Below are 17,510 nucleotides of genomic sequence, written 5' to 3' on the forward strand. Positions count from 1 at the left end.
AAAGCAATTAAAACATGATCAATCACTTCACTCAGCAACTTCTTAAAAACAGCAGTAGTAAAAAAAAAAGAAGAAGAAGGGAACATAGCATACAAGAAAGACTTGGAGGCACCTTGTTGCATATTAACCGAAATGCTCTTTGAAGCAGAAAGTGTAGTAATCTGTTGCCTGAGTCCTATTAATGAGGAAATCAAGTGTGTTCCCCCACCCACTGCAAGGCAGTGGTTATGCATTGTAAGTGCCATCACTGAGAAGACATTTCCTTGCATAGTCACTAACAGCTCAGTGGGAAACTTTCAGTGCTGGGTCCTATAAGATGAGCTTAGGTAAGACTGGACCGCTCAACCACTTTGAGAGCAATTCTCTGGGTGTCTGAGGATCCGTAGGGTGCAGTCCATTTCCCTCTGTAAGGCCAACTTTGGAGGTCTCGTGCACACTAATGCACATGTGCGTGCACACACACACAGAGACACCTCTTGCAGGTGCCCAAGGAAAGTCTGTGGTGGTTCTGCTCCCGAGGTTGAAATTGTGAAGTTTGGTAGAGAGGAAATGAAGGGAAGGCAGACCAGTGGGTGGACATGACTCTATACAATCCAGTGACATCTTAGCTCTCACCAGCCCTGCCAGGCAGAATGACTTAGATGAGCTTACAGGACCACTTACTCAGTATTGGAGAACAGAGACACAAAAATCCCATCTGCCATTCCTCCTGCCTTGGCAGCAAAAGCCCAGTGGGGCATAGGTTGGATGCACTGCTCCAGTGCCAAGTACCCTATTATTCAAGTTTGATGCCAGTAGAATTTCTCTCTCAGGACAAATCATGAGGAGGAGGTGTCAATTCACAAGAAGTAGTAGTTCCCCTATACTTCTCATGAGTCAGACCTCACTGGAATACTGTGTCCAGTTCTGGGCACCAAGATTTAAGAAAGATGCAGAAAAATTAGAAAGGGACCAGAGGAAGGCAACAAAGTGATCCAGGGTTTGGAAACCCTGTCTTATGAGGAGGGGCTAAGAGAACTGGGCATGTCCAGCCTTGAGGGGGGACCTTTTACCCAACAAGAAGTGTGCACAAGTAACCTGCTTTATATTGTACAATCATCTGTACAGCACCCTGCCATTTCCATGGTTTCCAAAGAAGTACAGGGAAAGGCAGCATGAAGTAATTCCTCCCACAGTGCTTTGTTAGTTCAAGAAGCACAGACAGCTTGGGAGACTAGAAAGAAATGGAAAGAGTGTGTAGGGAGAAACATCACATTCTTTGCCACCTCAGAGTGGTTAGGTAGGCTAAAAAAAGCACTACAAAGATGCATTTCAGAACACCCTGAGAACAAGACAGAAAAATGGGAAGAAAGCTTCCAGGAAATTGGAGGACAGACTCTGGGTAGACAAAACAGCACCCCTTCGTGCCTCCAGTGTAGGGAATGAAAAGGGGTGTGTATGGAATCACCCGCCAACAGAGCACAAGTACAAAAAAAGTACAAGCCCTTAGGAGAACGAAAAGAGACTATGATGCAACCTATTCTTTGATTCAACATTTCTGTGGGGGCCAAGGATCAGTGGCAGAGCATATGCTTTGTATGTGGAAGGTTCCAGGTTCAACTCCTGACATCTCCATGTATGGGAGGGAAACATTATGGATTGCAGTGACAATGGACTCAAATGAGTTCCAGTTTCTCAGAATCAAGCTGTCCAGTTCCACTGTGAACTAGCTTTTCCTGAATCAATATGATTTGGTGGACTTACATTAAACACACACACACACACACTTTTGCATGTATAATCATAGGAAATACATAAAATAAGATGTAACACCAATGAAGATGCATATTTCTTCATAGACTGAGTGCAAAAGTGCATTTTGAAGGGATCTGCACATTTTCAAGAGCTGCAAATTTGTAGAACTCTAAATATATAGAAATGCATATTCGTGTGCACAAAATCCAATTGTGTCAATGTGCAGGTGAAGGGACAAAAAGTATCTGACAGACTCAGTACATTTAGTCTGTCTAAGCTAATTAGTCTGTCTAGCATTGTCAAGACTGGCAGGCAAGGGTTCTCCATGGTTTCAGACAGGTGCCTTTCCTAGGGAAGTATGATTGTTGTAAAATCCATTCTGCCTGCATTTCATGGATTGTCAGGCACCTTTTGTTCCATGGTCTGCTTATTGATGGAATTAGATTTTGTACAAATGCATTCCTATCTCATCTGGTCCTTGCAATTTTCCGCTCAAGTGAGGTAGACACACTAGGAGGTTTCCTATGTTCCTTCTCCAGTTAGAGGGGAAAATTGCAGGGAACAGATGGGGCAGGAAGGAGAGTGATAATGTTTCTGGAAACAGGGTGAGTATGGATCCCCAACTTCCACTTCTTGCTACAAGGCAAGGAATCCAGGAGATGTACAGCTAAGTTCACTTATTCCTTTCTTGCTGTGTTGAGAGGGGAGAGGCAAGGGAGACAGATATGGCAGGAGGGTATTGATGCAGCAGAGGTAGGAAACACAGAAACAGAGTGAGTCAGAAGGAGCCTCCTGGGCCATCTAGTCTGACCCTTGGCTCTCTTAGTAGAGAAAGTTACTTATTGGGCACTTTGACACAGTGGCATTATAAAAGAAGAAAATTCAAGGCACTGAGACACCTTTGTTTAGGCAGAAGGAAGGACGCACAGCTTCTAACCAGCTTGAAATTTCTTCCTAGAGCAAAACAATGAAACAGGTCCATTGATGTAGGGAGAATAAAGGAGTTTTTCTGCTGTTTCCTAGGCATCCCTGCCCATATACTTTTCTTTTTGTTTGTTCCTTAGTTTTTAAGTTACATCCCTTTGGAAGTTACTATAGACAATATTATGCTTCTAATACTAATGAAAAATGAGATAAAACATTTTAAAGTTGTCTAAATGGCCCATGAATTGCAAATGTATGTGGCTTCCCATCAGTGACATTCATAATGGCCAACAGAAGCTCATGATGCACAACTTCAGGACAATGGGCACTCAATAAAGAAGCTACCTGAGGAGAACTGTACATTCCTAGTCACAAATATTGCAGTTTGGGTGCTAGCATAATGCTAGTCGTTTCATCACAACTGATGTTCTAGTTGGAGGACAGGGGTTTGGAACCTCTGTAACAGCTGGCTAACAAGTGTGTAATTGTTGTCCTCCTGTTTCCCTTTCCCTCTCCCCCTTCTTCTCCCTCTTCACCTTTGTCTCTTTCCCCCCTCTCTCTATATACCTATGTCTATTTCTATCTGTGGAGAAAAAGACCCAGTATGGTAGCAAGACACACAGTATCTCTCTCTCATTCTCTCTCTCTCTCATTCTCTCTCTCTCTCTCTCTCTCACACACACACACACACACACAGAAAGAGGGAGAGGGAGAGAAAGAGAAAAGTGGAGTAGACAAAAGCACAACTGTTGCCCACTGAAGTCACCATTACAGTGGCAGACAAAAGATGATTAATTACTATTTTTTCTAGCTGAGGACCTCAATTCACCATAGGCATAGGCAGTTACAGAGAAATCAACCACAACCTACAGGTCTGCAGAATTCAGAGTAATGATATTTACTCTGTATTTTGGAAACAGGTGCACACACCTGCTTTCTATCACTAACACTAACAAAAGCAACACAGAGATTATATGGTCTAATTAAGAATTCATGGGGACAAAAGTGATGGTTGCACATGGTTCCCAGTATTATTTGCATAGGGAATTCAATAGCATGGCACACTTTTTTTAAAGTTTGTGCAGTATTATGTATGTATATATTTGCATTTTTGTGACATTTACACCCTGACTTTACCTTTTAAAACTGCCCAAGGCAGCTAACAACAATATTTGTGCAAGATTCGTTTTTATCAGAGTTGAAGGCACCTGGAATCACAATCAGCTGCTTATAGTTACGCTGCTAGTTACACTCAATTCATTTAACCCTTTTTAATAGAGTAGTTCTATGACCACTAGACCCTGTCCAGACAGCCATAGGATGATTGGAAGTCCCAGCTCTGGCCCTGGATAAACACTCTGAGGTAGAACCTGGGACTTCAAATTCAGAGAGCCATCCCTCCAATACAGTTGTTTCCACACTGACTGTGGCTCCAAGGTCACAATACCGAGCTCAGAGCTGGTGTTGGTGGTACTGGGACAAGAAAGGGAGGAGTGAGGTATCAGTGACCTATGAGGAGTCCCTGTGGTGGCTTCAGCTTTTCTCCTGTGAAGCAGTGGTAAAAACGTAGATGGCTGGAATTAGTTGTCCAGGAGTGTAAGAAAAGTCCAGGAGCGTGGGAGAAGTGCCAAAGCAATTCTCACTTCTGTGTTCCTCTCGTACTCCATTGAATATCCATGACCTTCCAAGTGAAAGGTTATGGGAAGTTGTATTGAATAGCTCCCTTAACCTTCTCCTCTTCATTTATTTATTTATTTAATTTGAAATAAACATTTCAAAAACCTACAATGCTTCTTTGGCAAGAGGAATTAAAGCAGGAAATACATGTGTATAGTTCCCATCAGCTGTGATGCATCTCTCAAATCACATTTAGTTCTCCTGCCAATTCTCTAATCAGTTGAAGTTTACCATCCAGTTTGGTCCTTGGGACATTCAGGAGTACCAGAAGGACAACACTTATGAGCAGTATTGTTCAAATGGAAACCTGCATTGAGTTACAATCTTTAGTAATGGCCTGTTTACAACCACAAATGCAATATATGCCCAACAGACATGCAGAATTGTACAGGAGCTTGTTGCAGCCTGGAGCAAAAGACTCTAAGGGCATATAATTCCATACAGAAATGGTTGAAAGGGCATTGTGAGCCACACAGAAGAAAGGGAGTGTAAGACATTGCCCTCCATTGAAATATGAAGTCAGCAGTAGGCCAAAAACTGAGCTTGATAGTAGAAGATTGGAGTAGCCCAGAAATGAATGCAAGATGAAAAGCTGGCAAGGGTCACAATCTGGGGTAGAAGTCAGGCGAAGGCAAGTAGGCCAAATCCTAATATTTAAGACCTTCTAGAGATCCAGAAAGCCGGTGACACAGGAGATAAGCATTTCTGGAGGTCCTAGTTTGAGACCTCGCCCTCCTCCACCCCCAGCATTTTACACCAACATTGTTTTTTGCCTGATGTCTGATAAAGAGATACCAAGAGCCTTAATATCTTCAGGGACACTTTTCAGGGGCACTCTTCCAGGTGTCTCCATAAAATGAGGTGATGGAAAAGAGATGAAAGCTACTAAGAAGAAAAAAGTTAAAGCGTTGGCACCACCATTGCAGAATGCCATCTCCAAAGGTCCTTGCTTGGTCCTTACACTCTCGTGTTTTCTGACCCACATAAAGGGCTTCTTTACTTTCCCGGGCTTTTTCTTTCTTTAGCTTTGTTTTTAAATGTATTTTTTCATTCATTCAGTGCCACCAATTCAATTCTGTATTACCCAATAGCCAAAGCTCTTGGGACATTTCCCATCATGATGACATATAATACAAAACAACAATTCATAATCATTTGAGAGGGTCACTTTGAGCTATTTTGAAGCGATCTTTATCTTGCTGCCGGTTTTAATCACACACACTTTGTTTTATTCTATTTTAATCATCTAAAGTTTTACACTAGGTTTTGTCCTGTTATCATTTAGGTTTTTAATTGTTATGAACTGCCTGGAGGGCTTTGACTATTGAACTGTAATGAAATTCAATAAATGAGTGCAAATTAATATGGTGTATATGCTGAAAAGAGCTATAACATCTTATCACTGTTCAACCAGCTTCAACACCAATATAGGACCACTGGTGTATGCTGACCAGTTCTTGCAGCTCTCCATCAAATTGCCCAGTTGGAATGTTTACGGTGTAGGAGAACATGTCCATAGACAGTACCGACATGATTTTAACTGGAAAACATGGCCCATCTTTACACGAGATGCCTTTCCTAATGGGGTAAGTAACAATACTCATTTTGCTTTATTATGAATTCATGGAGTAAAAACAATAGGAAAGCAAACTGTATACATATGTTTGAAATATAGTTCCATTTGTTCCCAGAATAGGAGGAAAATGATATGTGTTCAAAGCTGGTATTAACAACACTTATCTCTGTTTTTTCCAAAACATATTTTCCAACATTTGATACAACCCCTGGTATCTTCAGGACATGGGGAAATGTTAAGGGTGATGGTGGGCGGAGGTATATTCAAAATACTTGTTTACCCAATCTAGGATCATTTTTCTTCATCAGAAATGTATGTATAATTTACAACTTTTTACTGGCTCTGCACTCCTGCCTTTAATCGCAGTCTGTCAGGAAGTAAACAAATGAAAAATTCCCCATTGTTTTGGCTCTATAATTGGAAGCTCTTAAATATCTTTGTATCAGGCAACTTTTAAAGGCAAATGAACTTTTTTTTTTTAAGGGTCAGTCCTGACTAAATGGTATTTTAAAAGTGAACAAATCATTCCCATGACTGGCTAAAGCTGAACTAACTAGACTTGATAAAATTGAATTCATCAAAGTTCTATCAGACGGCCATGGGATAAATGAAAGGATATCTATGTCCAGGAAGCGGCATAGCTCTACAAATGGTCGTCCAGAAGCTTATCAAGAAACTTGATACTGAATTATCAAGGTGTTGGGATGGAAATCAAAAGCAGAAGAAACTTAATTTATTGAATGTTAGTTCTGTGATGGTTAGTCAGGTATTATAAGGACTTACAACCTTCCAAATGCAGGTTTTATAGATCCCTGTAATGCATATGTGTTCTGGAAATTTTAATTTGCTTTTCTTTTATTTGAAGGACATGAGCAACCTGTATGGAGCTCACACGTTCTTCCTGTGCCTAGAAGACAGCAGTGGCCATTCCTTTGGTGTCTTCCTTATGAACAGCAATGCTATGGGTAAGGAAGTAATGGTGATGATGCCCAACTAGGTTTCTTATGGTTTATTAAACGGAGTTGTTGTGGGGGAGCAGCATAGACTTGACACATTATGTTTATTGCAAGATTATACCCTCAGGGTGAAGTTCTATGCATATTTAGATAGAAAAAGTCCTCTAATCTGCAACATTCTACCCTCAGAAGTAATTAAGACTGAATCAGTTCACCCAGCACCAACAGTGACATCTTTTTGGCACCAGTTTAAGACTTACACATTTGATGGCATATGCTTTTTGAAAGAATTGTATTTGCTTTATCAAGTCTGAGAAACTCATTGTACAGTTTTCTGAGTGTTTTTCAATAGTCAATATTTTATATTATGTTTTTATTATGCTGTATTTTGGGATTGCAAGTTTTAGGAAATGCTCAAGGAACTTTGACTCTTGGGGACTGTGGAAATGGATGAGTGAATGAGCTGAGATGAGTGAATGAATCAATCAGTTGCTTTCTTCCCAGGCTGTGCCACCTCAGCTGCCTATCAGACATAAAATATTTACCTGCCAAGAAAGTGGCTGGAGTCTGGAGAATTTGGTGGCCCAGATGGTAAACCCTTGCAGGCCAGATGGATATGTCCCATCCTTAATTAACTCAAGCCCCTTGAGCAAATCTTGACTGTGCATATGGGCATATCCCTTCCTATGCTGCTATTGGAAACATTTATTTCTGTATTGCTTTTATAGCTTGACTTATTTGCTCTTGCAAGGAATACAAGGTGGCTTACTTAATCTCTCTCACCCTTTCTATTCTGTTCTCACAATTATTCTATAAGGTAGGTCAAGCAGAGAGTCAGAGAGTGGCCCAAAGCTACTCAGTGAGCTTTATGAATGTGGGACTGGAACCTATCCAGGTTGCCTGCCAAATGCCAGGGGCCACCCATTCAAACTATATCACACTGGCTCTCTTGTATCAGCAGAAGGTCCTTATTGGATGCCACTACATATAATCAGAAGATGCAATGTTTTGACTTTTCCCCTCAACTGGATTCATGTGAAATGTTTTCTCTAACTTGTTTCACATTACAGCGAATGCTGACTTTTCATTTCAACCTTTGGTGAAGCTCACATGGAATGGTTTCATCTGAAATGATCTAACACCTCTGTTTATTTGCAAAACTGTCTGGGAAATGGATACCTGCTAATTTAGCTTCTCATTCCATGGCATCTCAGACTTCAATAATTGCTGGATCCAAAATTCACATGGCTCATAACACAGAGCAATGGCAAAACCAATCTTCAGAGAGAGACAAGCAAATCCACTCTAAAATTTGTGGAGTCGTGTGGTCCGTGATGGGCCAAATGTCACACGTAGAATTCCAATTAGTATAAACTGAGCAATAATTTTCAGCCATGGATAGGTAATCTTAATAAAGATGATCTAAACTTTGCAGCTCATGCATTGAGTTCCTGTCCTTTAGATCAAAACAATTTTCTAGTGGAATCAATACAGCATCACACTATATAATGAAAATGTAAGATGTGAAAAGATTATACTCATGAATCATTTCCTACCAACTATGAACTCAAACATCTACAGGGGCACAAGCTGGTGTTGAAATAATTCCTGTACACAACAAGCTTAGATATTATAATTCCACAACAAGGCAGCCACACATCAGAAATTGCTCACAGGGGTATTCTCTTTTCTCCATTATGTCAATTGACATAATTGTGGCAAAAGTATCTGTGCTAGGTGTAACTTAAAAGTTAACTTAAGATGTTTGTCCTTGCAGACTTTGCTCTCCAACCTGCCCCAGCTGTTACATACAGGACAATTGGTGGAATTCTAGATTTCTACATCTTCTTGGGGAATACTCCAGAACAAGTTGTCCAAGAATATCTGTCTGTATGTTTCAATTACATATCTTATTTCTATTGGTTTTCTATACTACAGTAATGATAAAATTTCCTCAAATGAATTCATTATAACCTTGGAAAGTACCAATTTATCTGGATTAGCTTGGATCAGGCTGCTCTTTTGCTTTGGCATCTCATTTTGTATATATGAGTTTTTGTCAGGCACGGTGTCAAACTGCATCTTGGGAGTTGTAGTTTGGAATCATGCAATGCATCATGACATCATATGTGACCATCTTATGTATCCCTCCTTAACTGGTTGTTTCCATGAAGCCTTTTTATATAATGTTTTTTCAGTATTTTATATAATGTTTATGCAGTATATAGGTCAGAATATAGAAGTGCATACAATCTCTTTTTCACTGAACATGATGAGTTCATGGGAAAAGCTTAAATGCCAATCTTTCCCTAAAGGATGAAAATAATATTATTACATTTCTTCCTGAAAGAAAAGGTTAAAACAACACAGTGCATACATGAACATGCTATAGCTGAAAAGCAGTTTGCACATGCTCCAAAGCTTGCACACTATTCTGAAGTTGATAAACATTTTCATGAGTAAGCAATTCAATCTTGCAAAAAATCTGAGCATTATGAAAGTAGAAATTTAACCAGTGAACTGACTAATTACAAAATTCCATGGCATCACTACTCCTGACAGATTCATAAGGCCATTAGCGATGGCACACTTTGAACACTACTGTGAACATCTCTTGTAGGAGTAATGCTACTTTTAATCGAACAGCATGTTAATTATTATTTTCATGCACTCCATTTCTTTTGACCGAACTCTTTGCAAGGAACATACCCATCTGTGTGAAATGCCTTCCATAGTTTTCCATAGGGATGAAAGGAAGCAATGAACTGAAGATGTGAAGACGCAGTAAATGATTTACTCATTAACTTATCTTATGCTCTTTGAATTTTATATACTCCTTGTCTTTTCCCTTGATTTATTTCCCCTGACTTTGTTTATACTTGAAAATGAAATATCATTCTCTAAGCCCTTTCCCATGATTGGGTTCCTAGTTGTTGCTCCACTATAACTTCCATTATCCATTAGCCATGGCCATGCTTGCTGAGTATGATTAACATCTGGAGAGCTAATGCACATTTTCCAGTGATACATAACCATTAATGTAATTGATGCTGCACTCACATTGTGCACTCATAGCAAAATGCCAATAGCACCTCCTGGCATGCTGGGTTTTCTGAGGAAACCTGTCACACCAGCAGATGCTATTGTGCAACATGATTTACATTAGCTTTAGTTCAGAATTGGATGCTACCCAAGGTTGGGAAAGGTGCTCCAAGGGTGTAACAGTATCTCACATTCAGAGAAAACAGCACTTGAACCCAATTTTCAAATAGGAAAAGTCATGCTCTCCAAGTTAAGCTGTGCCGTCTGACTCTCTTTTTATGTAAAATATAATCAACTGGCTTACAAACCTTGAAACAACAAATAATAATGTTAAATGTGCCTAGCAGTTTACAACAAGGTTAAAAGCAGTCATTACAGGATAAGCCTTAATCAAAACAATGTCCTCAAAAAGACTGCTGAATTGAATCTTTCTTCTCATTGAAAAGAGAGCCTACCTATTTCAGATTATGGCTATCCCAATTGGCAAGGTCTTCTTAAGTGCCAGTCCATCACAGGATCACAGAGATGGAGTGAAGTTCTTAGGCAGGCAGAGGGGAGAGGGGTCAGCATTCTTGAGATATTCTGGTTCCTGGGTGTAAGGTCCAAGCCAAAGTTTGAACTGAGCCTGGAAATAAATCAGCAACCATTGATGCTGATTAGGAATACTGTATGTGTAACTTAATCCATTATATTGACTCCAGGCAAAATACTGGCAGTTGGATTCTGAAATAATTGAAGCTTATAGACTGTCTTCCAGGACAGGCTCTTGTGATGCATATTTATTTATTTATTTAAAACTTTAATAACTCGTCCACTATTTTGATGTCTCGGGACAGCTTACAATAAAGAACAATAAAGTAGCAAAACAGCATCCAGCAATCAAGATAAAAACCCCAGTTAAAACAAACTAAACATTAAAATAATGGGGAAATGAAAGGGTGTAACCTGACAGTAACCTGGTCTTGAAACAACTAGAATGTGAATGACTGAGTCCAGGACCAGTTTCTTCAGAAAAGGGAACTGCTGGTGCACAGACTGCTAAAAGGAAGGTACAGCTGCCATTGCCAATTGAGTATCTAGGAGCATGTATGACCATGAAATGACAATCTTGTATCAAAGAAAGGAAGAGACTGAAAAGAAACAAGACCACAAGTTCAGAAATGTCTGCTTCAGGGAGAGTGTGATGTCAAAATAAGCTGCATAATCTCCAAAAAAGGGGGGTGCAGACTACTCCCCCAACCAATAGTTCTTCAATCTTGCCCAGATGAAGTTTCAATCTGTTCATCCTCATCCAATCAAAAACTGTCACCATAACTTCCGTAGACCTTTCACAGTGTCCTCAGAACTGGATGATGGATACAAGAGATAGAACTAGATGTCATCTGTATACTGATTCTCTAGTTCAATTCTCTTGGTGATCTAATTGAAGTTCTCTGACTTATGGCGTCTCTCACTTATGGCAACCCTATGAATGAGAGCCCTGCAAAATGTCCTGTCCATGACAGTTCATGTTCAGTTCTTCCAAGCTGGAAGTTGTGGATTCCTTTATGGATTCCATCTCATATTTGCTCTTCTCTTTCATTTTCTGCCTTTGACTTTGCCTAACACGATTGGCTTCTCCACTGAGTCTTGCCTTCTCAGGATGCATCCAAAGTATGACAACTTCAGTGTTGTTATGTTTGCTTCTAGGGAAAGCTCTGGTTTAATCTGATCTAGGATCCACATGTTTGTCTTTCTGTCAGTCCAGGATATTCACAAAGCTGTCTCCTGCAGCACCATGTTTCAAGAGCATCATCTCTTTATATATTTATTTTCTTCCTTTCAGCTTTATTCACTGTCTAGCTTTTGCACCCAAACATAGTTATTGGGATAGATACTTGAAATTCTAAGAATTAAAATTATGACAAGGGGAGCGCATAGCTCCCTCCAAAATTGCTCTGAAATGTGGATCTAGAAACCATAAGTCTAAACTCCTCCGTCCAGAATGGATGAGATACCATCATCCTTCAGTGAAGTCTGCCTATGTGAGCTGGGTCCTTTAATAAGACTGGCAGAATTGACTCAAAGGCCAATTCTGTTTGTTTGTTTGTGGGTAGGAGAGAGTAGCAAAAGGAAGGAATCACAGGTATTTGTAGACAGCTTATCTATGGACATCATTGTATGACAAATCTGGAAGGAGTGTCTTCCTGTGACAATTTCCCACTGAACATAGTATTCAATTCTGTCATCCTGTTTGCACAATTGATGTAACACTAATGTAAATGACCTCTAATGCAAGACTAATAGCATCTGCTGGTGCAATGGGTTTCCCCAGAAATTCATTGTGCCAGCTAAGATTATTTGTTAGTGTTGCTCTAGAAGTTTCTTACACTAGCACTACGTCAAGCAAGCACATGGAGCAACAACACTCAATATTGCATAGCAATAGTTACTTTAACTTGTTTTTTATGTTTCAAACTTTTAGCTTATAGGACTTCCATGGATGCCTCCTTATTGGAGTCTTGGGTTCCAGTTATGTCGCTGGAACTACTCTGATATTAATGATTTGAAAGCTGTGGTAGCAAGGAACCGGGCAGCTGGAATACCTTTTGTAAGTATAATGGGATTTGTAAACTGGGAATGTGTTATTGGTCAATGGTAGAAAGTGCTTTTTGGGGGTGGGGTGGCTAGAATGCACTCCTGGTGTGAACCAATTGGAGAAAAGACAGCACTGGTGAAGGAATCCTGATAATATGGCCTATGTTTGGCTGGATTTCAAATCCCTGAACTTAATTCTATGGAGGATAATAAGAAGATGAAGTCGTATGTAAAGAGAGTCAGCACTGATTGACAAGTTCAAGCATATAAACAACTTCTCTTTTATCATGGGCTAAGACTCCATTCACACTTACCTCTACTTTGGGCAAGAGGCTATTTCATTATAATATGTATATGAATCATGTAACTATGTGGCTGGGCTAAGTCATAGAGGCTAGAGAAACAACTCCCATGCCACTAGATCAGTCGTGGTGTAGCCAATTTAGTTATTTGTTTAGGATTGGTGGGGTTTTAATGTTTGTAAACCACCCAGAGAGCCCTCTGGGCTATTGGGGTGGTATATAAATGCAATAACTAAATAAATAAATAAATAAATAAATAAATAAATAAATAGGTGGACAACTTCTAGGGCTTTAACAGTTAAAATCCACCCTGACACCAAGTACCAAAATGTGTGCTGGGGACCCCTCCATTTTAAAGGGAAAACCCCCAAATTATCCTTGAAAACAGTGCTTTTTCTTGTTTTTACCATCCCATAACCACTTTTCCGCAACATAGCAATGTCCCCCAAAATGTTCAGGGGAATCTATGGACCACTTGTTACCACCCAGACTACAGATATGCACCAGTGTGGCCAAAGGCCATGTGACTGTATTGACTAGCAACGTTCAAGCTCATTGAAATTCTCTTAATCCTATGAAGCTCCTTTCACCACATTTGCTTTCCCAAACATGTGTATCTTTGTTTTGCTTTTGTTTTTGACTGGGGGGGGGGGAATGAAAAATGCAGATGATTTTTTCTCTGATCGAAAGCCCGAACACGTGGGTTTGGGGGGATTTGCACACATTTGCATTTGTTAACTGCATTTTTGAATGTGAGTACAAGTTTGAGAAATTCTGAATATCGCCCAATAATTCTGCTCAAGCTTGTATTCAAGGGTTGTAAACAGAACATGTTCACATCATTTGTGATCAGGAACAAATTTTCATTCACCACTAGATACATCACTCCCATCCCGTATAGCCAAAGGCAGGAATATTGTATTGATCCAAACATCTGGAGGGCATCAGGTTGCCAATACTCACAGCAGCATTATACCTAATAAATGGAATTTACATTGACTAATAAATGACTGATCAGCAAGGAAATACATTGGAGTTCTGTGGAATTTCTTCTTATAGTAGCTGGAAATAATGCTAAATTTATCCAGTGAATAGAATGCCAATAGGGGAATTATTGAGGCTGGGAGAAATTTTGATGAGATTCCAATAAAGTTTACGAAACCAAACAAGCAAATTATGGAAGATCCAGATGTAAAAATCAAGGCTGTCATTTTGAAAAGAGTTATCCCTAGAGGGAGTTCGGTAAGAGAGATGTTGTCCCTGAAAGCAGAAGAACTAAAATGAGAACAAGTGCTAACGTTTGTCAAACCTTTGTCAAATTCAGATACAGCCCTTGCCAAAGAGCCAGTTGCACCAATTAATGAAAGGGCATTAAATTTGTTTGATATGGGCGGGATTTTCTGTGGAATATCTATGAACAAGGAAGGCTGTGATGACTTTTTTTCTTCTTGAAGTCCACTTTTCATCAATTCACTACACACATACAGTCACACACACACTGTGGAAATCACGTAAAATATCACATAGCAGGATACCATAGCAATGGAGGTCACTGCATACAGTGTCGGAATGGATTATGCACAGAGAGTAAATGGTTCTTATTGTGCTTAACATGCATGAAACTATACATCCAGGCCATTGATCAGTTTCTGAATCTACTACTCTAGGTAGGAGATGGGGAGGTGACTGAGTGAAATCATACACTGTATATGAACAACTCAATTTATAGGAAAATGACATCTGTTCTCATGGTAGGGTTGCCAAGTCCAGATATTGAAGTGTACTTCAAGCAGAAGTACTTATGGCAACCACTTAATTATGTGTTATTCACTCCTCTTTTCTTTCTTTTTTTCAACACAAATAATAGTGTAAAATATACTGGTAATGGCATGTGATATTGACTATGGTTAATGCTAATATCAGCAATCAATAGGGTTTTAAAGCTATTGGTTTATGTATGGGGTTTGACTGCAGGCTAAACATGAGTCAGCAGTGTGATGAGGTGGTCAAGAGGGTGAATGCCACCCTTGATTGCATAGCCAGAAGTATGGCTTCTTGATCGAGAGAGGTATTACTACCACTCTATACGACTCTGCTGTACCCACAACTGGAGTATTGTGCTCAGTTTTGGGCCCCTCATTACAGAAAGGCTATAGCCTTGTTAGAGTCAGTGCAGCGTAGGGCCACAAGGCTGGTGTCCATTTTGCAGGGGATGCCGTATAAGGTGAGACTGAGGGAACTGGGTCTCTTCAGCCTGGAGAAGAGGAGATTCAGAGGGAATATGTTGGCGACATGCAGGTATGTGAGGGGATGTCACATGGAGATGGGTAGAGACCTGTTCTCCCCTGCAGAGGAAGGCAGGACGTGCTCCAACGGAGCAAAGCTCAGGGAACCAAGGTTCTATTTAGATGCCAGGAAGCACTTCCTGACAGTTAGGACCCCAAGGGTGTGGAATGGACTTCCACGAGAGGTCGTTGAGGCCCCATCGGTGAGGGTGTTCAAAGATAGGCTGGACATGCAAATGGTAGGCATGTCATGAGCGGAGCAGGCTGGAGCCGGGAGTCAGACTAGATGGCCCAGGAGACCCCATCTGACTCGCTCTGTTTCTATGTTTCTAAGTCTCTTCTTATGTTTTTATGTTGTTCTTAATGACGGAGAGAAAGATTGGTGGTTGTGGGTAAATTGGACAATTGTAAATTGATAACAGGGAGCCTTTGACTATTGGGCAGCATAAAAATGTAATGCATAAAGAAATAAATATCTCCCCCACACCTCTGCTGCTCTTGTGCTTACCCCTTCCTCAGCCTATGTTATTCACCAATCAAATGTTAATCCTGAACCTAGAAAATTACTAATCCCTCTTTGCTAGGCTGGGAAAGTAAGTGAGCTAAATCTCATTTGAAGAAGAATTACTTTATCCAGCCCAAGCAAATGGGTTTCCTCCAAATAAGGTTACTGGTTTGCATATTTAAGATAAGGGGTAGATGTGGAGAATAAGCTGGTTTAGTATTAGTGTAGATGTAACTTTACAGCACAGTTGACTTAAAACAGCAAAAGCCACAATGTCTGTATATGCTACCTTCCCTCTAAGGAGTTCAAGGCAACATACAAGATTCTTATCTTATTCTAACAATAATAGTAGATTAGGCTGAAAGATAGTGAATGAAAAATTGGAAAACTGAACTTGGTTTTCCAAATACACAATATTCTAGCTGCAGGTGCACCAGAGTCATATAGAATGGCAGTAATACCTCTTTTGATCTAGAAGCCATACTTCTGGCTATGCATCCAAAGGTGACTTTTGCCCTCTTGACTGCCACATCACACTACTGACTCATGTTTAGCCTGCAGTTGGCCAGCACCCAGAGATCTTTTTCACAAGTACTGTTCTCCAGCTACTTGTCCCCTAACCTGTACTTATGACACCCATTCCTATGCCCCAAGTGCAAGACCTTGCACTTATCCACATTGAAGGCTATCCTGGTGTTCCTGGCCCCCTTCATAGAGTGTCCAGTCCTTTTGGATCCAGAGTACCTGCTCCTCAGTGTAGAGGAAGCACACCTGGGAGGAGGAAGAGGAGGAACCAATTCCCAAGCCTCAGTGGACCACTCTGGATGAGGCTGTTGAGGTCCATAGGGAGCATTAGTGTAAGGAATAAGATTTTGCTTGTGGGAGCAAACAAAATGCAGGATGAGAGTGAAAGGAGAGGACAGGGCATGGGGAAACTATGTTGCCATGGGAACCATATTTTGGTTTTGGTAAAAATCCATGCACCATGGAAACTGCACAAGGTTGTTTTCCCTGATTTATGAACACAGCCAGTGTGCACCGAGTGAAGAATTTACTAAGTAGAAACCTACCTTGATAAGCATGCAATCACTTTTCAAGCTCCACAGCTAGTTTGCTCTGCCAAATATGCATGGGCATCTTACCACTTTTCCTTGCCCATTTTACCACTTTTCCATGTAGGAGCTGCTCATAAAATATTGCTGCTACTAATGGACAGTATTATTCTGTTGTAAATAGGTAATATGAGAGCAACCAGTTTAATAGCTCTGTGATGTTTAATCTTCACAATTATGTTAATTTTCTTTTAGGATGTTCAGTACACTGATATTGACTACATGGAAGATAAAAAAGATTTTACTTATGATGTAGTAAAATTTGCAGGCCTCCCTCAGTTTGTTCAAGACCTGCATAACCATGGACAAAAATATATCATAATATTGGTGAGTCTGATTTGTTGTTATTTTGTTTCTGTACCATCCCATAGCCAAAACTCTCAGAGATGTTTACAATGAGGTATAAAACAAAACAATACAATACAAATAACATAAAGCAACAGTGTTTAAAGTGTTAAAATTAATGTAAAATAGCTCAACATACATTAAAATAAAGTGAAAAAAACTCTGCCAGGAGAATTACCAGGATAATCCTCTCAGGCCACTGGATGACCAAGGAGATTTTTAAAGGCCTCCTTGACATGGTGATGGAAAGACAGCAAATTTGGCACCAAATAGGCTGCAGCAGGGACGTTGTTCCAAAGATGAACAATTTCATAGATCTTGTGTACAGGAAAATACTATTGAAAAGATTGCTTGAGCATGCTCAACCTCAGTTTAATTCCTTCTAATACTGTACCTGGTGGTCTCGCGTGAAATAGGCATGTCACAAAGTTTGTGGCATGTCCTTTCCAAGCTGCCAAGTATGATAGTTCATCTG

General features: G+C 40.2%; 1 protein-coding gene across 1 annotated transcript in view; it reads left to right on the plus strand.

The window, feature by feature from the left end:
- Positions 1-17,510, plus strand: part of SI (sucrase-isomaltase) — a 219,470-nt gene that overhangs the window by 78,844 nt on the left and 123,116 nt on the right. The window contains exons 5-9 of the mRNA XM_044434407.1: positions 5,750-5,921; positions 6,777-6,876; positions 8,645-8,757; positions 12,374-12,499; positions 16,886-17,017. Of these exons, the coding sequence (XP_044290342.1) occupies positions 5,750-5,921; positions 6,777-6,876; positions 8,645-8,757; positions 12,374-12,499; positions 16,886-17,017 (643 nt within the window). The remainder of the gene's footprint in view (positions 1-5,749; positions 5,922-6,776; positions 6,877-8,644; positions 8,758-12,373; positions 12,500-16,885; positions 17,018-17,510) is intronic.

The sequence above is a fragment of the Varanus komodoensis genome, unplaced genomic scaffold (genome assembly GCF_004798865.1).
Source record: "Varanus komodoensis strain SLA01 unplaced genomic scaffold, ASM479886v1 scaffold28, whole genome shotgun sequence".
Classification (NCBI taxonomy): Eukaryota; Metazoa; Chordata; class Lepidosauria; order Squamata; family Varanidae; genus Varanus; species Varanus komodoensis.